The sequence below is a fragment of the Canis aureus genome, chromosome 34, assembly GCF_053574225.1.
Source record: "Canis aureus isolate CA01 chromosome 34, VMU_Caureus_v.1.0, whole genome shotgun sequence".
Classification (NCBI taxonomy): Eukaryota; Metazoa; Chordata; class Mammalia; order Carnivora; family Canidae; genus Canis; species Canis aureus.
Window position 1 is genome coordinate 30,124,960 of NC_135644.1, and position 26,470 is coordinate 30,151,429.

A 26,470-nucleotide genomic window follows, 5' to 3' on the forward strand; every position below is an offset into this window, starting at 1 on the left:
GAGTCTTTTTCTCTTTATCAGCTTGCATGTGTGCATACAGAAGAAGCAGTTATTTGGTCTAGGATATAAATAGCTGAAATAAATCTCCTATTTCCCCATTTTTTCCCTGATGAAATATATTTAAATGCCAGCTGCATTATAACCTTCAAATAACTCAATACCAGAACTTGAAGTGCTATTAAATGTCTGAATACAAGTAAATGCTAAAGAACCTTTGCATTTTGTTTTAATTGCCCATAGCCTTTTTATAAATATTCACCCAATAATTACTGTTAATTTCTTATTCAAAAATAATTGCAGACTAAAGGGAAAAGCCGACTGCTTAAAAAGTTTCCTCACTTCATTGAAAAAGGGAGCCTAGGACATAAGAGAATTCCACAGAATAATAAAAATAATAAACATAATTTCACCAGGAACTCAGGGCAATCCTATTCTTACATTGTGATTTTTGCAATTATAGCTGTGTTCATACAATACTGTCAATTAGTTGTTTATGTAAATATTTCCCTTTCACCTCCTCAGAGTCAGGGTTTGTTATAGGCATTGATTTGTTCTAAAAGTTAAATTTGGGGATGCCTGGGTTGCTCAGTGGTTGAGCGTCTGCCTTCAGCTCAGGATGTGATCCAGGGATCTGGGGATCTAGTCCTGCATCAGGCTCCCCACATGGAGCCTGCTTCTCCCTCTGCCTGTGTTTCTGCCTCTCTCTCTCTCTCTCTCTGTGTCTCATGAATAAATAAAATCTTTCAAAGAAAAAGAGCTAAATTTGTAGTAGGTATGTGACATGAGCTGTTTGATTGGTCGACTAATTAATTCACTGGTTTAATCACTGAAAAAAACTGGGGCCTAGAAAACGAATGTCTTGCCCAAGATCTAACAGTGAACCACAGAGACAGGTCTTAAACTTACCTGTTTTGGCTCTTATCTAGAGATTTTTCCAAATTACTTGAAAAATCTCTCTCCACAGTTGGCTTTTTCTTTGCCTTTTTTCTTTTCTTTCATTTCTTTCTTTATGTGCTTTGCATGTAATGGTACAGAGTCTGGTAACTACCTCATTGATTACGGTCGCAGTCATGTTTTCTCTGCTTCTAAGACAGCCTAGAGGCATGAAATATCATTGACTACTGATGCCCAAGCAAAACAAAGTATGATTTTTGCTGACATTCATTGGATATGTATTTCAAACACTATTTTCAAAAATAATACCAACACACACACACACACACACACACACACACACTATACATTTGCTTAAAGATTATTCCTTCACTTTTGTATCTTTATGGAGTTTTACATATCCATAGTTTCATTATATTTCTAGTGTTGACTGTTCTAGGGACCCAGTAAATATTTAACATCTCTGTGTATTAGTAAAAAGAAATTATAATGTTTAGGTGTTTAAAGTCCAATCAACTTACACAAATGTGAGTTTCTCAAAGAGGCTTTCCCTCAGTACTCTATTCTCTATACCTTGCCACTCTTATGTCTCTTATTTATTCTAAATTCTCTGAAGCAGGAACTTAGTTTTGTTCACTGCTATATCTCAAGCACATAGAACAGTATTTGGCACATATTAGCATATTAAGTGCTCAAAAATAATAATGCATTTAATGTTTCTTAATGGAATTTTTTATTTGGTAACTCTCTAAGTCTCTCTCTATAGCTATTAACATAAAAATCTTATGTTAAAATCCAAACAAAATGACATCTATTTACTTGCTTCCTGGAAACAGTAATATTTAAGCCCTATACTTACAATCTAAATTACATAAATTTACAAAATCTTAGAACCTTAATTGTTGAGGAGCATGGTGACAAATCCCTAATGCTGACCATTAACACATTAAGCTGATATTCATTTTCCTCTAAGTTCCAAATCAGTTGGAATTTTATGACATTTCAGTTTTTTTTTTTTTTTTTTAAGTTAGGGAGTTTATGGGCAAAGGAGAGAGAGGGGTAGTAACAACTGTTAGTATTTTTGTTTATATGTATATGCAGACTACAACAAGAATGCTAGAACTGGAGGGACCTCAAAAAAGTAAGAAATTTAGTAAGATCTTCAGCCTTAACTGCACTTAAAATATCCTATTATCATAATTCTTTATAATTCTATCATTTTATTTGCTCAAATAAATAGTATATATAAATGTATTACCATATTAATAGGAATAGCAAATAAGTTAATTAATTAATGTAAATATTCAAACTTCACTAGGAATGAACATTCCAGAACTTAATCCTAACTTGTCCTGATGTTTCACCAGAATTACCTCAAGGAAATAATATTTTTATCTAGTCTCTTCTATGTAAAAACATGGGATATTTACTTAAATTTTCTGATCGGAACACATCTTCAAATATTTGTAGATGGATATTAAGGCCAAACACAATATTTAAGTATTGGCATGATTTTCTTAATTCAGTCAAGCCAGTTTAAGGCTATATTCTAGTAAAATATGCTGAGATATTTGAACAAATTAACTGTGTGGTTCAGATACTTTGTGAGTAACAACCAACTCAACTTTTCCCTTAAAATAAAGTTCTTTTTAAAACTATCCCTTAATGCCAAATTTGTACACTTTTATATAATTTTTCAGTCATCACTAACTTACTGAGTTAACTAACTCATTAAGACTAGCTTAATGTGTTCATATTTTTTAAGATAAAACTATCCAAAAATTGAAATGTAACTAATACCAAAATTGAAAAAAAAAGTTTTCTACATCAAATAAATATTGACAGATTTCTACTTCTTTTATATAATAGTTTGGATATCTGATTCATGTGTTTTTCAACATTAGTTTCTCCCAGTCACACAATTGAGTCATTCAACATAACTTGCAAATATCTCCAGTAAACCTCCCATACATTTTACGATTTGTCTAGAAAGTTTGGATGGTTTTTATGTCTTCTTACTGATAGTATATGCTATGGTGATGCATAAAAATGAAGTAGAAAATTATTTATTTCATTAATATTATTTCAGACTATTTGAAAAATCTCAAAATTCAAGCAGTAATAATCACAATAAACAGGAGGTGGTTTAAGATGGAGATGTAGAAAAATTCTCATCTTACTTCCTCCCATAGCCACATCAAATCTGCAGCTACATGTAGAGCAATTCCTTCTGAAAAAATACCTTAAAACTAGCTGATCAGCTCCTCCATAACAAAGGATAATGGGGTTATATTAAGATGGATGAGAAAGGCAGAGTCTTGGTCTCACCAAAAACCCCACCCCGGCACAGCAACCCACAATCAGCAACCCACAATCTGATCATAATCAGGTCTTAGAAATACAGAGACTTTCCCTGAGGAACAAGAGGTTCATGCTCTTCATCAGGTACCCCAACCCTTGAGACCTGCAATGAAGAGACAAGGCCCTAGGATGGCTGGCTTTGAAAACCAACAGAACTTGTGTGCAAGAAACCCAAAGGTTTGTAGGAAGCTGAGAATCTCTTCTAAAGGGATCACATGCACATTCAGGTACCCCAAGACCCAGCACAAAAGCAACAGTTTGAAAATCACTGTATCAGTGTGAAAGAGATTCATTTGCTAATCTTAAAGTGTCTGCTGGAGTTGCAGGGGTTTTCTGAGACAGACATACTGGGGAACACCATTTCGGGGCTCTCATTCTACTTGGTAGAGCCAGTGATGGAGGATGACACCTTTCACACTCTTCTTCGTGCCAGTGAGCATGTCCCAACCCCACATTCTCCCATGGCTTTGCTAAAGCTGGCAGGTGCATCCCACACCAGTGCTCCCCTATTGCCTCACTGAAGCTGGCAATCATGCCCAGGCCCTGCACTACACCATAATACCACAAAACTAACAGGAACACCCTAGTCCCATGGTCCCCATTGCCCCATTAAAGCTGGTGGGTGCAGTCCATATAGGAGATGCCTCTTGAATGCTCAACTATAGTGGCAAGAGGGGTTTGTATTTCTGGGCCCAACAGTACTGAAACAATTGGAGAGACCTTTTTTGACAGGCTAACAACCCCAGGGCACAGCACAGACAGAAGACTGAAACACTTGAATCCTTCTGTGAAAACACCTATTTACCTGTTCTGGAATTTCAGCTTAAGGGGTAAGCTATAGGTTCAGCACATGTCTTCAGAGGATACAGAGTTCTCTTGGGGAACACAGGCCAGGGGATGCCATCTTTGTGTTCTCATATGACTGTGCTAAATAGCCAAGCAGTACCTCCCAGAAAGCAGTTTATATAATCATTTGAAGCTTTGATTTTTACAATTGTTGCCAAGGAGATACTTCCCAATCACTTGGTCTGGAGGCCAGGAGGGTTTACAACTGTAGTCTCACAAGACTGTATATATTAGCATACTTTAAAAGCTGTTGCCTGAGGGTTTTATTTCCAATCAGCCTGAAACGAGGGGCTAAGATCCCCCCTTCTGAAACAATGAAGGTCTTGATACAACCTCAAATATAGGGACAGTTCAAGAATAAATCAGACGGTTTAGATAACTGCAAAGGTTTGAGAGACACCCTAGAGCTAGGGCAAGGTTGGAAGACAAAGTTCATCTTCCACATAAAGCCTTTCCTTTATGATTGGGAGAAGTAGGTGTTTCTCTTAATACATGGGTACAAACACAAAGAATCAAGGAAAGATTGAAAGAGGTAGGTGTTTCTCTAAATAGATGGGTACAAACACAAAGAATCAAGGAAAATGAGGAAACAGATAAATATGTTCCAAATGAAAGAACAAGTCCCTGGGAAAAAACTTAAAGAAAGGAAGATAAGTAATTTACCTGATAAATAGTTCAATGTAATGCTCTAAGGATGCTCTTGGACTCAGGAGAATAATGGAACTTTGACAATAACAGTAAAATATAAGAAAGTACCAATCAGACGTCACAGAGCTGAAGAATAAGATAACTGAACTAAAAAGTACACAAGAGTTTTCAACAACAGACTAGATGAAGCAGGAAAAGGATTAGTGATCTGGAAGACAGGGCATTAGAACTCAACAAAGTAAAGTAGCAAAAAGAAAAAAAAATAATTTGAAAAAGTGAAGATAGCTTAAGGGGCCAATAGGACAACATCAAACAAACAAACAAAAAACATTTGCATTATAGGGTTCCCAGAAGGAGAATAAAGAGACAAAGGAGCAGAAAACTTATATGGAGAAAGAATAGCTGAAAACTTCTCTAACCTGAGGAAGAAAACAAATAACCAGATCCAGGAAATCCAATGACTCTAAAAAAGTCCACTGGAAGGTATCAACACCAAGACACATTATAATTAAAATGTCAACACCTGAGATGCCTGGGTAGCTCAGCAATTAAGCATCTGCCTTGGCTCAGGGCATGATCCTGGGGTCTGGGATCAAACCCCACATCAGGCTCCTTGCAGGGAGCCTGCTTCTCTCTATGCCTATGTCTCTGCCTCTCTCTCTGTGTCTCTCATGAATAAATAAATAAAATCTTTAAAAATAAATAAATAATAAAATAAAATGTCAACAGTGAAATATAAGAAATAGTGAAAGGAATTTTGAGGGAAATGAGGGGAACTGAGTGGGAAAAATTAGAGAGGGAGACACACCATGAGAAACTCACTCTAACTCTGGGAAACAAACAAAGAGTTGTGGAAGAGAAGGTAGGTAGGGGGATGGGGTAACTGTGTGATAGGCACTGAGGAGGGATGGGATGGGATAAGCACTGAGTGTTATACTATATGTTGGCAAATTGAATTTAAATTTTAAAAATGTAAAAAATAAATTAGTAAGTAAGTAAATAAATAAATAAAAAGTCAATGGTTAAAGAGCCTGCTTCTCCCTCTGCCTGTGTCTCTGCCTTTCTCTCTTTGTGTGTCTCTCATTAATAAATAAATAAAATCTTTAAAAGAAAAAAAAAAGAAAATTATAGGTCAAAACCCAGGATGTGCATAAATGCAAAATCCTCAACAATTATTTGCAAACTCAATTCAATATTAAAATGGTTTTGCATAATGATCAAGTGGAATTTATTTCTGGGATGCAAGGATGGTTCAACATCTGCAAATCAATCAATGTGACATACCACATTAACAAAATAAGGGATAAAAAATTCACATGATCATCTCAATAGATGCAGAAAAAGCCTTTGATAAAGTTCAACATCCATTTAAAAAAAAATGCTCAACAAAATGGGTATGGAGGGAATATATCTTAACATACTAAAGGTCATATTTGACAAGCCCACAGCTAATATCATACTGATTGGTGAAAAGCTGTTGCTCTATATCTAGGAAAATGACAAAGATTCCCACTCTCTCCACTTTTATTCAGCATAGCACTGGATATACTTTCCAGAGCAATTTGGGAAAAAGGAGAAGCAGAAGGAGGAGGGTAGAGAGGGATAGGAAGAAGGAGAAGAAAAGGAAGAAGAGATGAAAGGCATTCAAATTGGACAGGAAAAAGTAAAACTCACTAATCATAGATGACAAAATTTTGTACACAATACCCTTAAAGAGTCTACTAAAGAACTCTTAAACGTGATAAGCTAATTCAATTAGCTAATTCAGTAAAGTTGCAGGATAGTAAATCAATATACAATATCTGTTGTTTTTTTATACGCTAACAACAAGCTATGAGGAAGAGGAATTAAGAAAACAATCCCATTTACAATTGTCCCCAAAAGAATAAAATACTTAGGAACAAATTTGATAAATTTAATTTAAGGAGATGAAAGACCTGTACAATGAAAGCTATGGTAATGATTAAAAAATTGAAGACACAAATAACTAGAAAGATACTCCATGCTCATGGATGGGAAGAATTAGTATTATTATAATGTCCATATTACTCAAAGTAATCTATAGATTTAATGCAATCTCCATTCAAAATTACATGCCTTTTTTCTCACAGAAATTGAACAATCTCAAAATTTATCTGGAACCACAGAAGATCCCCCAAAACCAAAGCAATATCTGGAAAGAACTAAGCTGGAGGCATCATGCTCCCTGATTTCCATGTATATTACAAAGTTTTAGCAACCAAACTGCATGGTGTTGAAATAAAAACAGACCCATAGATCAGTGGAACAGAAGAGGGAGTCCCTAAATAAATTCATGCATATATGGCCAATTAATTTATGAAACAGGAGGCAGGAACATACAGTGAGGAAAAGATAGTCTCTTAATATATGGTGTTAGAACAACTGGAGAGATACAAGCGACAGAATGAAATTAGACCACTATATACTCAATGTAAAATTAACTAAAAATGGGCTAAAGACCGGAATGCTAAGACCTGAAACCATAAAAGTCCTAGAAGAAAACAAATGCTATCAGTTATTTGACATCCATCTTGGTGATGAATTTTTGGATCTGATTCCAAAGTTAAAAATAAGAAAAACCTCAGTGAAGATATCACCTCAAAACTGTCAGAATGGCTACCATAAAAAAAGACAAGAAATAAGTGTTGGCAAAAGCGTAGAGAAAAAAGACTGTCATGCACTGCTGGTAGGAATGTAAATTGGAACAGCCATTATGGGAAACAGTATGGAGGTTCCTTAAAATATTAAATATAGAACTATACCATATGATACAGAAATTCCTCTTCTGGGTATTTATCTAAAGAAGACAGAAATACAAATTTTGATGTTATATATGCACCCTTATGTTCATTGCAACATTATTACAATAGCCAAAATATGGAAATATCCTTAGCTTCCATCAATGGTTAATGAATAAATAAGTGGTATATATACAATGGAATACTCAGCCATAAAAAAGAATCAAGTCTTGCCATTTGCAACAACATGGATGGAATTCTATGGAATTACACTAAGAAAAATCAGTCAGAAAAAGAAGAAAAAAAAAAAAAGAAAAAGATAAACACTGTATGATTTCTCCTACAGAGGAATCTAAAAAACAAATGAATAAACAAAACTAATACAGAGATTGGTGGTTGCAAGGGGGCTGGGAGAAATGGGTGGATGAGGTCAAGAGGTACAGACTTCCAGTTATAAAATAAATAAGTCGCAGGAATATAATTTACAGCAAGATCATTATAGCCAATAATACTGTGTTGCAAATTTGATAGGTGCTGAAAGAGTTAATCTTAAAAGTTCTCATCATAAGAAAAAAGTTTTGTAACTTTGTATGGTAATAAATGTTAACTAGACTTATTGTGGTGATCATTTCACAGTGTATGCAAATATTATATTACTATGTTGAAATGAATATAATCTTATACATCAATCACACCTCATCTTAAAAGAAAGGCATGTGGTGTTCAGAAATTCTTGTTACAAAGATGTGTCTAACTCACAGACACACCAAATAAGTAAATAAAGACAACCAGTATAAATATTGCATTTTATGTAACTTTTATGGTAACCCATTTGAGTTCTCCATTTTAAAATGCTAATTTGTTCCATATTTTAAGGCTTAATTACTTAAGTACTTAATTTACTAAGTGACTCTTAAAAGAAGAAATACCATTGGCCACAAATATTTTAAATGATGCTTAGTGAAGATTTTCCTTCTTTTCTTAAAGTGATTGTTCTGTATACAAGCAGCTGTTACCTTAATTATCCCATATCTGATATAAAATTTGTGTTCTTAGAGTTAAAAATGAGGATTTCTTAAAAATCCGAAATAGTGTTTATATGTTTTTCCTGAATAGGTATCACATTTATCCATTTTATCACAACATGGTATATAAAACAAAGCAAGAAATGCATTATTATAATAGTATAAACAACATCTAAAATGTTCAAAATTATTTAGAAGAATATGCTTACTGCATATCTTAAACGTGTCTATGTACAAACATACAAATATTGACATAACTACCTGTAAAATGATACAGGTCTTTGGAATGCACAAATGTAATATTCAATGTTTCAGTCATTTGCTAGAAGCCAAAGATGTCTATAGTTATGTGTTGTTTTTTTTTTTGAGAGACATTTCAAAAGCATACAAGGGTGTACAAAACCAGTTACTTAGCTATCAAGCCTCTGACAATCCAGCCCCACCATCTCAACAAGATTTGATTACTCTATTTTGGTCTTATCTGAAGTAATTTAGAAAGGAAAAAAATCAGATTTAGTTAATATGATGTTAACATCACTATGCTACTTATAACGAACGCTTTATAGGTGGCAAACATTATTTGCATTAATTGTGATTTTATTCTATATGGAGAAAGTCATTACATATCTAAAGAAACAACTTCTATTCACATAGAAATGGGGTCTGCAGCATATTTGTAAAGTTGGAGATCTTCAAAGGTCTCAGGACATATCTTTTCTAAGCACCAAGAGTTTGCTTTATAATACTAGATTGCTAGGATGACAATACTGCCACTAAATATTCTGATTTTTATTATACCCACTTAAAATATGTTCAACTATCTAGAGCATGGCTTACAGTTAATCACAAACAAGCTGAATTTGTCAACATCATTTTGCAAGCAGTATCATTATTTCCAAGTGAATATTTCTTCCATGGCTGATAACTGAACATTCTAATTATAAATAGTACCATAAATTGCTGGAATCCATAAGAAATAATGTTTAAGGGTCAAAGAATCATACAGGCAATTGGCCATTTTTACACTGGAATAGCAAAGCACATAGTTTTTCAACATGAAGTATAAGAACTTTCCAAACAGGCAAGCAAATAACCTATCAAAAAGCACGTTTACTCTGTATTTGGCAAGATAAAACAAAGCAAAGCAAAAAGATCTCATGGAAAGAAACCTGTTAGGCTGCATATTCTGCAATGTCTTTGCAAGTAAACTATTTTTCCCTCCTAGAAAAGAAAATAGTTCATATTTCTCATTATATGCATGCACAGTACATCCCTGCTATGGCCCAGGTATTCAGAACCCCAGAGATCCAGACGTTCTGAGATATTGTGAGATATAGAGATTACTAATATAGAAGATTATACAACACATGTAAACTCACCCTTCTAATCTTACATCCGGTAGACTTCTGTTAAGGGCAATCAAATCACTGGCCATAAGGTTAAACTGATTGATTTTAAACAGTTCTTTCATTTTCTCCTGGTCATCCTTAGGAATCAGCACAGCCTTTCCCATTTCTCCTGGCCCTTCTTGATTTCTTGAAATAACAGCTGTAAGACACACACAGGTATACACACACATACAAACATACAGATAATGAACTGAATAAACTCATGTGTTAGATTAGATTCTACAATCTATTATTTATACACTGGCTTAATAATATAAACATCCAGTCTTTATTGCTTACTTACAAACCATACACTACACTAATGAAACGCCTATTTTAATCCATTATCTCAATGTTGTGTATTGTCTTTTAAGTGAAGAAATATTATATGACTTGATTAATCATTAAGATTTAATAATTAAGCAAGTCAAACCCCAAATCTTAAAACTTTTCTGTCATATTTTTAAAAAAATATTTTATTTATTTATTCATGAGAGACACACACTGAGAGAGGTGAAGACACAAGCAGAGGGAGAAGCAGGCTCCACACAGGGAGCCAATGTGGTACTCGATCCCGGGACTCGGGGATCACGACCTGAGCCAAAGGCAGTGGCTCAACTGATGAGCCACCCAGGCGTGCCATCTGTCATATTTTTTTAAATAAAATTATTAGAGAGGGGATGACCTTGGATACTGGGCAGACAAAGTTGTACAAAATAAAAGAGAACTTTTGAAAATATACCAAGATAAATTTATTCTCACATTCAACTATATGTTTTGATATTTTACATGTCTCTCCTCCCACTACATCTTTATAAAAGCAAGCAACTTTGATAATCCTTCATCTCAATTGCAATTTGACTCCCTGTCAAAGCATTTTCAAAAAATACAAGGACTTTCATAGTGGTGACATGTAATTTCAAATGTCAAGTTGAATTTGAAACTATGTGCCCGGTAAGTGGAACTTCACAACAAAATTCTAGGCTTGATTATTTATTAAGAGAACTTAGGATCCCATATAAGGCTGATGTTTTGGTCATTGCCCTACAAGTTATCACTACACTAATGTCCCTTTTTGCTCTAACGTACATGTTTCAATGTGTGTGTGAGTGTTTGCATGCATATGTGTGTATGTATGTTAATATATAATTTTAAAAATCTAGTCAACCCTTAATTTACTCTTCATAATGATGTTAAGTTAAAATGAAAGGAATGTGGTCTCGTCTTGACTCTTACAATGTGTTGTTATTTCATAGTTCCTAACACATTAATTGTACTGAAATGAGCTTCCCACATTACTTAATAGGGCAAATATTTGGATCCAGATTGCCTTAAAAATTTGCAAAATTTATAAAGGATATAAAGCTTGTCAAAATAATTTGTAAATTATTATACTTCATAAAAATACAAATTCCAAAATAATAAAATAGGCTTGAAACTAGAAAATAGTAAACAAACTTTTGTCTTCCTTGATGTTTATAGTTAGAGAATACCAAGCCTGATATTGCTAGGACTAATAATAAACAGTTGGATCACCCAGCTGACTATTCCCTGTGAAAGGTTATCCTGACTTTGGAATGGCATGAGTCAGACTATAAAGGAGAATAAGTGTCTCTGAGAACCTTCAGATATGAGCACCAAGAAGGTAATAAGCCTGGAAACCCTCTGATACACAGGAAAATAATAAGAATTGGGGAAAATTTTAAATGAAAAAATTACGTGTTTCCAACTTGAAACTATTTAAGAAGCTATCATCTAAAGAAAGTTTCTAAAGAGCCTCATTCAGTTTATGAAGCAAAAGTAGAAATGATGGCAGGAATTTTATGAGAACACATTTTAATCAATTTAAGAAATAAAATTCTAACAGCAATATTTTACTTTCGGAGTTAGTAGCTTATTATCCCCCAAATCAGATGAAGTTAGTGGAGTTGGCTTTCAGTGAATTTGTGCTCTTGCTGAGATGCTGGATTCAGAGAAGTATTGAGGTTCCTTCCATTCCTAGGGTTTCTTTTTCAAGTACTGATACCACAAAAATTGTTAATGAATTTCCATAGTTCTCTATAACTTTCAAATGAAGAACATATCAGGCTACATGATACCTACTTACCATTAATATTTTATATGTGTGTCCTATTTTTTTAATTAAGGTTACAGACTAGAATATGTCATCTATCTGTATGTATAGGAGATATAGACACATATGTATACTTTATCTATCTATAGAGAGAGAGATGACATACACTGGTCTATAGATAGATAAAGTATATGAATATATCTTTATATCTCCATACATACAGATAGATGACATATTCTGATCTGTATCCTTAATGCCAGAAAAGCAGGATTAATTTTTTTCTGACAATTTTTTTTTTTTTACTTTTGCAGACAATAAAGAATGACCTTAAAAAACATTAAATATCTCAAAAAATATAACAGAGAAAAAATAAAAATGGCTCATTAGTCCACTTCCCAGAGATAACCACTATTAATATGTTGGTTCATATGCTTTTCCCTCTTTTTGTTGATATAGACTAGTCAAAATATATTTGTGTCTTTTCACACACATGGAATAATACTATTAATACTAAAACTTTATTTTTTCAAAGTATTTCTTGCCTCTACTTTCACATAGATTGATCTTATTCTTTTTAGTGGCTTTGTTGTATTCTATTCAATAAACCTAAGTTTATTTAACTGATATCCCAGTTGAATAGGGGGCTTGTTTTCAGATCTTTACTATTATAAATGATGCTGCATAATATTTATAACAATATTATCTTCATTACAAAGACTAATAAACATCTCTCAAGTACTCATGAGGTGCCAAACACTTTCTTACACACTTTATAGACATCATTTCATTCAATTCTCAAAGGATAGTGAAATCTAGACATGCTATGTAACTTGCCTAAGCTCACATATCTAGAAAGTCATGCCGTTAGAAACGACAAATACCCACCATGTGCTTCGACGTGGATGGAGCTGGAGGGTATTATGCTGAGTGAAGTGAGTCAATCGGAGAAGGACAAACATTATATGGTCTCATTCGTTCAGGGAATATAAAAAATAGTGAAAGGGAATAAAGGAGAAAGGAGAGAAAACGAGTGGGAAATATCAGAGAGGGAGACAGAACATGAGAGACTCCTAACTCTGGGAAACGAACTAGGGGTGATGGAAGGGGAGGTGGGCGGGGTGTGGGGGTGACTGGGTGACGGGCACTGAGGGGGGCACTTGATGGGATGAGCACTGGGTGTTATGATATGTTGGCAAATTGAATTCCAATAAAAAATATCTATATTAAAAAATAAAGTAATGAAGTGGTAATTACAACTCAGGTCTGTCTGATTCTAGAGCTAAAGCTCAACACTCACTCAGCAAATACTCCTGTGCATACATTTTTGTATGACTTGTGTTAGTACATATGGTACATTTATAAACATAGTATCGCTGAGTCAAAGGTTATGCAATATTTGAACTTCAAGATGTATTTTCAAATTAATCTCCAAAAAGTTTTACCAGTTAGCAATTCCTTATTGCAGAAAATCAGAGCACTACTTTCTCCATTCTCTTGTCAGCATTGTATAGTATTATCTTCCCCCCCAAAATGATAGGCAAAATAATTATATCTTAGTATTGTTTCAATTTTCATTTCTTTAATAATTCACTCTTTTAGTAATAAAATGTATATATTTAAATATCATTCTTGTCATCAGCTGTTGCATTATACCTCATATGCCTATCATCTCTGTTTTGGAGAAATGGCATAAAATTCTCAAGAAAGTCGGTTTGGGTGTGTGTGTGTGTGTTTAAGTGTGTGTGTGTGCAGTACATTATTCATTTTCTGTATCGCCACATATATCCAAATTCCTTGTTTTATTTCTGTCCTTAATGCCTTTGGAATTCCTTTCTGGGGTAAACACAGCCAGTTGTCATGCTGCCAACAAGTTCCCATTATTCAATTCAACAATCAGTTAAGGTTTCTTTTTTTACTTTTTTATTTATTTTTATTTATTAATTCATGAGAGACACACACACACACAGAGAGAGAGGCAGAGACACAGGCAGAGGGAGAAGCAGGGTGCCTGACGTGGGACTCGATCCCGGGACCCCAGGATCACACCCTGGTCCGAAGGCAGCCGCCCAACCTCTGAGCCACCCAGGGATCCCTCAGTTAAGGGACTGAGCAGGACTTGGGCAAGGTAACCGACAAGAGAAGACTAGGAACACACCATTTAAAGTTGCTTTTTTTTCCTCATAAAAATGATGGCAGTTATGGAAAGAGAGAAGAAAAACTTTTTGAAAACTAACGTGATATGAATTAATACATATGTAAATACATGCATATGTACATGGTATTTTAAAAGAGCAAAGAGCTCAAGGGAAAAATAACATTAAAAGAGCTGTTCAAAAATTTTCTTAAATTTTAAAAGTCCTTCAGAAAATAAAAAAGTGATTAAAGAATTTGAGGTCAAGAATTCTTAGAAATTAAGAAATCAACTCACCATTCACATTTCTTTTAGATTCCCTCTATAGGGGCACCTGAGTGGCTCATGGATGACCATCTGCTTTTGGCTCAGGTCGTGATCCTGTGACCCCGGGGATAGAGTTCGATGTGGGCCTCCCCGCAGGGAGCCTGCTTCTCCCTCTGCCTGTGTCTCTGCCTCTCTCTGTGTGTCTCATGAATAAATAAATGAAGTCTTTAAAAAAATAAAAAATAAATAAATTCCCTCTATACACTCCAACAGGTGTATATCACATTGCAGAAAAAAATGCACCAGAGTCCACAAAATGCTACCAAGTCTAGGAAGCAGTCAGGAGTTAACATTTATTTCAAGTGGAAAAATGTGACACTCAGCATCTTATGGCATGAAGATCAAGTTAAGGCACACAAAAGTACTTGGATTTTGCAATATATTCAAAGGTACAGCCATTTGCTTTGCCTAACATTCTCAAGACAATAGTTTTGTCAGTGGTAGTAAGTATGATCATGTTAGAGAATTAACATCAATAAAAACAAAACTGTCATAAACAGTATCCTTAAACTTAGAACCAGTTAGCAGCACCTATAATCATTCTCCTTAATTATTCTCATTTTCTTAGAGGAGAATAGGTAACAACTTAATGTGTATCAGGTTAAGTGTTTCCTCCCTAATGTTAAATACTTTTTTCTATAATAACCTCTAATGAATGCATGTTTGACATTTTATATTTCTTTTCTTTTGCATGAGCAGATCTACTGACATTTTTCACCTTGTTCAAGCAAAAAAGAAAAAGAATGCTAAGTAATTACAATATAGAACTAGCCTTTTTCTTTTTCTGAGTGTTACTTGGAAGAATGCATCTTGCTAGACAAGCCAGTATTTTTCCTTCAATTAATATAAATAGGAAATGGGACAGATTAAGGGATTGGGTATGTAGTTTATCTCTGATCTGTAATTTGTTTAAAAAGCAACTCCTATTTTTTTCTAACCTGTTCATTTCTCTCCTTTATGTAGCTTAAAAAAGAAAAAAAGACCACTGACATCCACACAATATCATGTCCCCCAAAGCCAAACTTTAAAAAAAATGAAGCATCATTATTTATTTAACTTTTCTGCTCTAACAGGCAAATGTAACACAAAAGGCAACAAAATCTACATTTTGATTTCATGATTATTAATTTGAATATGAATGGAAATGTCCCGATTCCAAAGCTGGTTTGAACTGCAAAAGTAATATACTGTGCTGTAAGTCATTTTTTCCCTAATTATATGGTGAAATCATTAAAAAATAATGATTAAGCTCAGTCAAAATGACATTGTAAAGCTTGTAGAAATATAAAAGCAGAATCTTTACATATATGTGCATTTGTATTTTTTAAACATAGTTCACGTTGCAAAGATTTTAAGGAGATTTACTTTTATCTTAGAATTCCTATTGCTAAGGAGGATAACTACCTAAATATAAACAAACAAACTGATCAATCTATCAATGGGATACTACATATTAATTTCATTATTGGTTATGTACATTGTATTATGAACATACTTTTTTCAATTGCAGACATGTCCCCTTAACAAAGAGCATTGTTTATTTGCAAAAAGAGAGATAAGACAGTCTGTATCTAGAAAAAAGTTACTAAGTGAGAAAAAATTTGTTTATTTATTTTATATATATCTTATTTATTTATTTGTTTATTTCAGAGAGAGAGAGAGAGCACATGATCCATGGAAGTTGGTGAACAGAGGGAGAGGGAGAGAGAATCCCAAGTGGAATCTTGCTGAGCACAGAGCTTGTTCCGCAGCTCAATCCCAGGACCCAGAGATCATGACCTGAGCAGAAATCAAGAGCTGGACATTTAAATGGACTGAGCCATCCAGGTGCTGCTTAAGTTGACTTATTTATTTATTTATTTATTTATTTATTTATTTATTTATTTATTTATAAGATTTTATTTATTCATGAGAGACACAGAGAGAGAGAGGCAGACACACAGACAGAAACAGAAACTGGCTCCCTGCTGGGAGCCCAATGCAGGACTCGATTCCAGGATCCTGGGATCACAACCTGAGCCAAAGGCAGATGCTCAACCTCTGAGCTGCCCATGCGCCCCCTTAAGTTGATTTTAGAGTAATAACTTTATTTGGTTAAAGAACACAGTAATACACGATGTATGTTAGTAAAAGCATCATATTGAACCAAAGCCTAATGCTATTCCATGTGCCATGCTCTCCAGGGAATTACTTCAAATCGCATTTACATTTTCAAATTTACTTAGTTGATCATTTCCGTATATTTGCCTTTAAAAACATTCTTTTTGGTGGCAATATAGCTCTTCTCTCACTTTTATCGTCTAATTGTCAACTGTAATAAATTTAAAACTCTGACTTTCAGTCTCTCCCACCTTTGAATACTGATCCTTCATTGCTAATCAATCAATTTCTCTAAGACAGCATTTTTTTTTCTCATCAATCCTAAATGTGTTTGTGGTAGAGTTAGAGATGAGGAAATCAAACCAGCAGTGGGACCACACTTCCACCATCAAACTATTTTGTCTTCTCCCCACAGTTCCCTGGGCCATGCTTGTTTGCTAATTCTAAAGACCCTGAATTTGTCAAGGGTAATTTTTGTTTAGGAACAAGGAACTTTATATTTACTTACTTAGGCGTATTTCTGTTCGAAACAGTAACAGACTTTAAATATAATAACAAACGCTGAATATATATTTAACAATCAAATTCATTCTGTTTAATGTATAAATAGCAATTCACCTACTATCTCTTTGAAGAAGATCTATATACACCTTTTATGAATCTGACACATTTGGCAATAACATTTTTTTTACTTTTTATCCTAGCCATTACATGGTGTTCTGATTTCTGTCCATTACATTTCAGCAACTAGATTTTTATGTGGCAAGAAAGTTGTAAATAGCAAGCCCTTGACTAGATCAAGTCCAGCAGACATTAGCTACTGTTTCCCAGGAGGGTGCCTCCCATTAAGCATTAATAAGGTAGTAGTTTCATCAGATAGCTAAGTGAGAGATCATCTGCAGAACTGAAGGGTCACTGATTTCCAACCAAATTTTTTCCAACCAATTTTTTATTTTTAAAACTTTAAAATTTTTTCCAACCAATTTTTATTTTTAAATAAAAATATATAATTTGTATGATAATATATGCTCATTTAAAAGAAAAGAAGATGAGAGAGATAAAGATGAGAGAGAGACAGAGTGGGAGGTAGGTAGGCATTATGAAAAAGAAAATGAACAGGGATCCCTGGGTGGCGCAGCGGTTTGGCGCCTGCCTTTGGCCCAGGGCGCGATCCTGGAGACCCAGGATCGAATCCCACGTCGGGCTCCCGGTGCATGGAGCCTGCTTCTCCCTCTGCCTATGTCTCTGCCTCTCTCTCTCTCTCTGTGACTATCATAAATAATAAATAAAAATAAAAAAATAAAAAAAAGAAAATGAACAATCATTGAAACTCCTGCTTGAATGATTAATCTCCACAGAGACATACTATTTAAAATAGAATCATTCAAGCACACAGAATTTTATCATTTCATTTAGCATGGTCATCATTATGAATGCTCATTTTTATCCTTTGAAAAGCAATTGTGGGAATCTTTCTAAATAAATATGTAAATCCATACCTACTTTCTATCGGCTGCAAAATATGCCATAGCTTGGCTATACCATGATTTACTTAACCAATCCTTTCTCACTGAACATTTATGTTGTGTCAATAATTTCTATTATAAATCGTGATTCAATTAATATACTTCCTTATGCATCCATCCTTACAAATTTCTCTGAAAATATGTTTTGAAAAAGTGGCAGAAATTTAATGAAGAAACATATTAACCATGCTATATAGGAATTATTCTTTTTATCACCTCTAACTTTCCATATTTCCTTTGGCTGGGAAATTTCTTCTATTCCTGATGACCAAAATAGTCCCTGTTCACCAATATCAACTTTAAGGAAAGGTAAATATTCTCTCCTCTATGATTTTATAGCTCGTTTACCTTACTCCATTATCCTATTATAATAGTTAATTATCCCTACCTGTTCACATGTTATGGCAGAGCGTCTAACTATTGAGTCCATTTTCTCTCCTACCTGTGCACATAGCCCATACTGCATTCCCCAGCCTCCTCTGCAGCTAAATGCATCTTGTAACTGAGGACAGACATGATATGATCCAAACCCAGGCCTAGTGATTCTTGATGTTCTTTCCCTCAATACAGCAATTCCGGAAGCCACATTGAAAACAGCAGGGCTGGGGCACTTGGGTGGCTCAGTCTGTTAAGTGTCTGACTGTGGATTTCAGCTCAGATATCAGGGTTGTAAGATCAAGCCCTGCATCAGGGTCCACGCAGGGTATGGAGCCGGCTTAAGATTCTCTATCTCCCTCTCTCCTCCCCCGCCAAAAAAGAAAGAAAGAAAGTAAAGAAAACAGTAGAGCCAAAATAAGAAGACAGCAACATGGGGGTGTGAATCACCACTTCAAGGAGAGCCACTGACTGATAAGGTACATATGTTGCATAATTTACATGAAAGAAAAACAACTATATTTTGCTAAACAGTTGGGATTTTGGACCTATCTATTATACATAGTAGTGTTATTTTTATTAATGCACTTTGCTCTTTCCCCTTTAGTCTATGAAGACTCACCAATGCATTTTACCTCAAATCGGTGCTGGTACTGTTTTTTGTTTGTTTGTTTTTTAAATTAGGTTTTATTTTTTATTTATCTATTCATGAGAGACACACAGAAAAAGGAAGAGAGAGAGGCGGATTCCCCACTGGGAGCTGGATGCTGGACTTGATCCTAGGACCTGAGGATCATGCCATGGGCCAAAGACAGACGACGCTCAATTACTGAGGCACCCAGACGTCCCATGACACTGGGTTTTATAACCAGAAAGAATTCAATGTGGGAGACCAAGAGAAGCCAATGTAAGTACCAGAGGAGCAACAGGCTGAAGAGACCACTGCGAGCTTTGGGTCCCAGTGCCTGGTACTATTCATTCATCAGTGAACAAGTTGAAAAAGGTAGAAGAAGGCTTTCAGACAACCTAGTTCTATGGAAAGACTGATGAACAGAGGAGTTAAAATAGAAGTTTTTCCCATCTGAGAGATATGTAGAAGAGATTGTGGTATTTAAAAAATGAAAAACCTCTAGTTTACTAACTAGAACTTAAATTAAAACTTTAAAAATAATACTATTTTGTATACTTGAAATTTGTTAAAAGAGTAGATCCAATGTTCTCACCATAGGGGAAAAAACAAAACAAAACAAAACAAAACAAAAGCAGAACTATGTGAGGTGACAGATATGTTAATTAGTTTCTAAGACCATACCACCCTGAATGCTCCCAATCTCATCTGATCTCGGAAGCTAAGCAGGGTCGGGCCTGGTTAGTACTTGGATGGGAGACACATATATTAAAATACCACATTGTAGGGACGCTGGGTGGGCAGCTGCCATCGGCTCAGGTCATGACCCCGGGATCCCAGGATCGAGTCCCATATCCGGCTTCTGCGAGGAGCCTGCTTCTCCCTCTGCCTGTATCTCTGCCTCTCTCTCTCTCCCCCTCTCTGTGTCTGTCATGAATGAATAAATAAATCTTTAAAAAACAAAACAACCAAAAAAAACAACAAAAAAACCCCAAATACCACATTGTACATCATAAATCTAAAAGATTTTTGTCAATTATACCTCAGTTAACTTAGAAACATAATGAATGAATGAATGAATGAATGAATGTTATATGTCAATGCACATAAGTACTATAGTGGGTGCCCATATCACACCTTCCTATAATGCTTTATACAAGAAAATGAAACATAGCTTATAATCTTTAACTCAAGAATTCTTTTAAAAAAATTATATTCTCAGGAAGTATAGATACGATATGTCCAATGTTTTACCAATATAGGTGATTAAAGTCGTATTATGTGTCTGTACATGCAGGTGAAAATAAATGTATATTCTCTCCCTGTGTATACGCATATGCACACGCAGTAAATACTATAAGCTGTATTATATATAATGAAACCATACAATAATCAAAAATTTCCTAGACAAAAATATTTAATGATATGGAAGATGTTCATATTATTATCAAATGAGAAAAAGAGATCATGGACGAATGTTACAAAATGCCCATTTCTATAAAAAATTAAGTTCCATGATGTATGTGTCCTTGTCAACAGTGAAGATTAGTAGCTATTCATTAGATTAGGAGAGCTTTTACATCCTTTCTTTTGAATTATCTGTATTTTCTCAAGCAGTCCATTGCCTCGTAAGGCGATTTCAGTCCATATTAATCAGAAATCTGGCTTCAGTGAAGAGAGACACAACTTGCTGTGACAGTGACAGGTTCAAAGTAAAGTCAGTAGATAATGGCGACATGAAAAAGGAGGGATCAGTGTTGGGTGGAGTTCCTGAAGGAAGGAAAGCTTCTCACTGTATGAAATGAGTGATGAAAAACAGGTGAAAAACAGATACATCACCCAAAAAGAATTATGCTTTTTTTCCCCGGCTGGAAAGTTCTTTCCAGGAGCTTCAGTATAACTTACAGATAAGGAAAACATTTAGTAGCTGAGCAAAGACAAGTAGCAAAGTTCTTGGTTTGTTTTTAGGAAAAAGCAAATTCCTATATTAGTATAAAATGTTTTACTTTGTTTTTCATAATCCTTAAAAAACGTTGTACACATCTATTAAGCTAGAGCTATTCTTACATACAGTAAGAGGTTGTTTGGCACATGTTAGAGTCAGAAGTGTTTCCTGGAAACAATTGGCCCAGCGTTTAAAGTGTTCACTGAGGTAATAAAATAATGCTGAAATATGAAATTATTTCCGTCTACATTAAGAATGAGCTTCCTCATTAAAAGTATTTAAAAGGCCCTCATCTTGCAATAGCTCTAGTAATAGCCTTAGTTTGAGATTTAAGTAGGAAATCCCATCTTCCTACCTCTGCCTACACTGCCAAAAAAAAAAAAAAAAATTCTTTGGAAGCAAAAGCAACAATTTAGGCTGTCAGCTGCTTCGGGAAGCCCTCTGTAAAGGCACATTTCAGTGGAACAATGGTCATTTTATTTTATTTTAAGATTTTACTTATTTGAGAGACAGAGAGAGCAGGAGCAGGGGGAGGGGCAGAGAGAGAGAGGGGAGAGGGAGAAGGAGGCTCCCCACTGAGTGTGGCCTGGCACAGGGCTCTATCCCAGGACCCTGAGATCATGACCTGAGCAGAAGTCAGATGTTGTAATCAACTGAGCCACCCGGACACCATAACAATGGTCATTTTAAAGAAGCCCCTTACATAGCCCAATATTTAATATAAATTGTTCTTAAGATACACAATGATAAACTCCCAGCATTGATATATCATCACACATATGATTCATCAAGTTTGTAAAAATATACCCACTTTACCCACCCCCTTACCCCCTTGCCCAGCCTAAAGGGAGAGATAGCTTGAGGTCATGATCTACACTAATCTTCGAGCAGTAGCTGACAAGTTGGGCCACTGGTAAGGGACTTAAAAGAACCCAATTGGACAGTTGATGACAAGAAGTTCTGATGAAGTATAGGAGTGGTCCCCTTCGAAAGAGTATAAAATATGGATATTCATGTCCCATTTAATCTTCCAGAGAAGGCTGACACTGCAAAGGGACCTCAATAATCAGAAGCACAAAATTATCTGTTCTATAGCTATGAGTCTTCATTTTTGTTAATCCAAGTGTTTGCTCAATGGGAAAGATACTAGTAGGTCAGGATAACACAAGGGGCCAGGTTTGACAACATGAAATTCTCTTCATGGTTGATCTGCTTATGGCCAACCAGTGTGCTGATAGCAGAAGACAACACAAAGCCATTCATATGACACCTTCTGCCTAACCCGTATGACCTTGGTTCTACTTGACTCCTTTTATCACTATGGGAAAATATGTTTTCTTGCAGGAAGAGACATATCTGGAATCTTTCTTCTCTGGTCACAATTCTGTCAGCATCATGACTTGTAGGCTTACAAAATCCCTATTTTCTTTGGATTCTGACATAATCTTACTTCAGACAAAGGGAAGTAGTTTGCAACAAAAGAAATGTGTCCATGAGCTCACCCCCAAATCCACTGGTCTCAACATCTACAAGTAGCAGATCTGATAGAATGGAATAATCTGCTAAAGACTGCTGTAGCATCTTTAGAATGACAAAATCTTGTGGATTTGGGACAGCGTCCCACCAGATGTTATAGACCTTACACCATTATCCAACACATGCCATCTCTCCTGCTGTCAAAATGCACAAGTCCAGAAACTAAGGAAGGTAGTGAGAGTAGCTTCTTTCAGCAAATAGGAGAAGTGCCCTAGTTTCCACAGAAGAAATGCTTCCCCTAGACAACACAATCTCTGTTAAATTGGAAAGTGAGTATGCCCTCAGGCCATCATAAACTCCTCAAGCTCTTCAACTTAGCAGAGAAAGGGACTACAATCATTGAGGCTGAGGTGATTGATGCTATTTAAGAATAGGAAATCAGATTGCTGCCACACAATGGAGGCAAGAACTATTTCTGGAACCTAGAGGTTTCTCTAGATTGCCTCACTTCTATAAAAGGTCAGGTAACAGAATAATGAAGAAATCCAATCAAGGCAGAAGCAATCAAAGGCTTATACCCCAAGATCATATCACCAGATAAAGAATACTATAGCCCAGTCACTGACAGAGCTTAGAATACACATTGAATGGATGTAGCTTAAAAGAATATACAATTGTCATTTAAGGTCATATGAGAGGTTACATAAGTAATAGGACTAAGGAAGCTATATTTTATGTTAATTAAGAATTTCTTCCCTCACTTTTCCCCCTAGATTATCTTACATAAAGAGTACTGAGGTTTGCCAACATTTTAGATTTTATTTGGGGATACGACTAAACTGACATCAAGTCATAAGGTTATGGTAGGTGATGGGATTCATGTATCCCTTGTATTAGAGACACATTTTTTTTTTTCATCTGGAAAAGAAAAGATGCCAAGAATAAAGAGGAATGGAATGCAGAAATTTTCAATTTTCTCTTGCATATCCACACTCCACTCTCTTTCTCAAACTATACCCAAGGAGGCTGTCCTGTATGGACTATATCTGTGCACTTCCTTCTCTGGCTTCAGATTGGATCCGGCCAATGGGAGTAACCAGTAAGAGTTTAGAGGGTGGCAAAAAATAAAGTCAAGATATCTACTCCTTTGGTTCTTCCTTGGAAAATAGACATCATCTGTCCCCACACCAAAGGCCACAGTCTCTGTCAGGTGACCCTCTGCAAAAAGGTATGAGGTTTTTTATGAGCTCATATAATTGCCTTCTCCCTTTCCATTCAAGGTCTAGGAGTAGTGATGACTTAACCCCTGGTACAACCAACCATTCCTTGTTTTATCTAATCTCTATTGACTCCTGTGTAAATAGTTATTGTATTACACTTTCCTTGGCTACTTGCTGAAGTGTACATCTATTTCCTGCTGATAAAAATTTTTAGAAAAGTAAGTGAGAACTGTAGTGGATACCCCACTTACATGATACAGTTTATAGTTAAACCACTCTAATAACCACTCTAATAAGCACTTAACCCATCATTTTCTTTATATTCAATTCTACTTTTCAGTTAAACTCCCTAACATGCTTTCCTAAAAGTCTTCAACATTTTTTGGTGTCATATTCTCCAACCGATTAAAAAATATATGACTATATATCTGTAATATATTATGATTATCTGTTAATGACTAATAAAGGTATTACAGCAAACCAAAAATAGAACATTTCAAGTAAGGTAAAACATTTTAAAAAAATAAAATAATTCTAATACTCTCGTTTTCTACCGCATCCTTGAGGTGCATATAGTACATTCTGGAAATCATTGTCAATAAATAAATCATAGCATGCATTTCTTCTTGCTGTCAAAAAATAGTTGTTTGTTGACATTGTTGGTTCATTGGCTGTTATACAGATACTATTTCATTCAGGTATTCACCTCACAGTGCTGAGCATGGGGTTGATCCTCTTACTGATTATTCTTAATGGTATAATATCAGGAAAAAGAAAAAGTTAATGTATAGGATTTCTTAGGTCAGAAATAAGGATTAGGTTCAAATGGTAGATGTGTATTGTGATAATAACATTGTCACATTTCATAGAAAAAGGTATGTTGAGGTATATATATGTGAACTGTATATATATATATACGTGAATTCTGATGAGGTGTAGTAAGTGGGGTTGTGTGGAATACAAAACCTGGAAAAGGAAGTTTAGAATAGTGAGACACATAGAGTGGAATCATGAAAGCACAATTTGTTTTATTCTAAATATCAATATTTATTCTAAATATCAATCCGAATGTATTCCTTCAAGTCAGGTTAAAATACTGCCAGTTTCTATGGCACTAAAAACATCAATAGGTCAATGAAGGTTTGTAAGGTTTACAGTTCTAAATGATCAGATATAATCCTGAAAGAAAGCTTATATGATTCATCAGTAAATTTATAAAAATGAAATTATATCAGTTCTTCAATTTATCTGTCCAGTAATGGACTCAGATTTCCTATTACCTAACTGATTCCTTGATCTTTAAATCAGATCCTTTTCAGAAGCCCTAGCAATAATTTCAATACATCAAAATTAAATGATGTAAATTTGCTACAAGGGGCCCCATCATGTGAAATGTATCATTTTGATAATTATTTTTTTCATAGAGGAAATTTCTACTGGAAGAAAAAAAAGTCCAATGTTCTACCCAAACTAAAAGCTAACCTCAGCCTTCCCATATCTAATCACTACCTGCCCCCTACTGCCACCCCTTATGTTTATGTTTTGGACATTCCAACAGTTTATTGGCCACCTGCATAAACCAGCTGCTGATCTTTGTAGTTATTCATAGTTATTATAAATCTTATCGCTTAACATTAACTTAACTGAATTTTGATTTTCTATTACCTTTGGGCATTTTCTGTTAGTGAATAATAAAAGCAACCAGGATGTTAATAATGTGCCATAATAAAGAAAGATTTTATATTAGTCAAAAAATTAAATAGGATGTTAGCTGAATAGTGTAAAAAGGTCATTAAAATTTCAGAAATCCATCATATATATATATATATATATATATATATATATCCTTTTTAAAGTATCCAAATATGTATATTTGTCCTTTTTAAAGTATCCAGATAACTCAGAAACACAACCATTCAAAGTACCCAAGACCTAAGTCAATACTCACTTAATAAGCATTTACTGTCTGAGCCAAATATATATGATAATTCTAATATTTAAGTGTCATAAAAATCAAGATGCTCAACTTTCAGCAAGGTACATGTCTAAATGAACATAATCATTCTTAAAATTCATCAGAACTACATGAAATATTGTCAGGTAGACCCTGGCTTTTATTATCTAAGCCTTGTTTTTATTTTTTTGTTTTTTAAAGGGACTTTTGGTTATATCATAAGGTTAAAGGCATATTTTGGATACTTACCTAGACAAGCTACAGATTAAATTAGTGAACCAATGTAAAATAACAGTCTTTCGAGTCTGAGGATAAGCAATAATCTCTTTCTTCTTCTTTATAGTTTCCTCTTAAAATCCTTAACATTCTACCTGTTTATATAATAAGTATATATATGCACATATATACACATATATATGCTTATATTTATGCAAAATTATATAAACACACACATGAACACATACCAATATATAGACTTTTTGTGTAATATTTAAAATATCTTATTGGTAATACTTTTTTTAAAAAAGATTTTTATTTATTTATTCATTCATGAAAGACACAGAGAGAGAGAGAGAGGCAGAGACACAGGCAGAGGGAGAAGCAGGCTCCATGCAGGGAGCCCGATGTGGGACTCAATCCCAGGACCCCAGGACCGGGCCCTGGGCTGAAGGCGGCGCTAAACCGCTGAGCCACCCGGGCCGCCTGATTCTACTCTTTTCTTTCATATTTGATGATTTCATCTTCACCTTTTCATAACTACATATGAAACTGTTTAATTTTCATTATGTATGCA

General features: G+C 34.9%; 1 protein-coding gene across 5 annotated transcripts in view; it reads right to left on the reverse strand.

Moving 5' to 3' along the window:
* GALNT13 (polypeptide N-acetylgalactosaminyltransferase 13) overlaps positions 1-26,470 on the reverse strand; it is a 537,911-nt gene that overhangs the window by 276,643 nt on the left and 234,798 nt on the right. For 4 of the 5 annotated variants that reach the window (XM_077883057.1, XM_077883055.1, XM_077883056.1 and 1 more), the window contains one exon: positions 9,913-10,081. In XM_077883057.1, the coding sequence (XP_077739183.1) occupies positions 9,913-10,081 (169 nt within the window). Of the gene's footprint in view, positions 1-9,912; positions 10,082-14,423; positions 14,445-26,470 lie in introns of those variants that run through there. The other variant, XM_077883058.1, reaches the window with a different exon arrangement.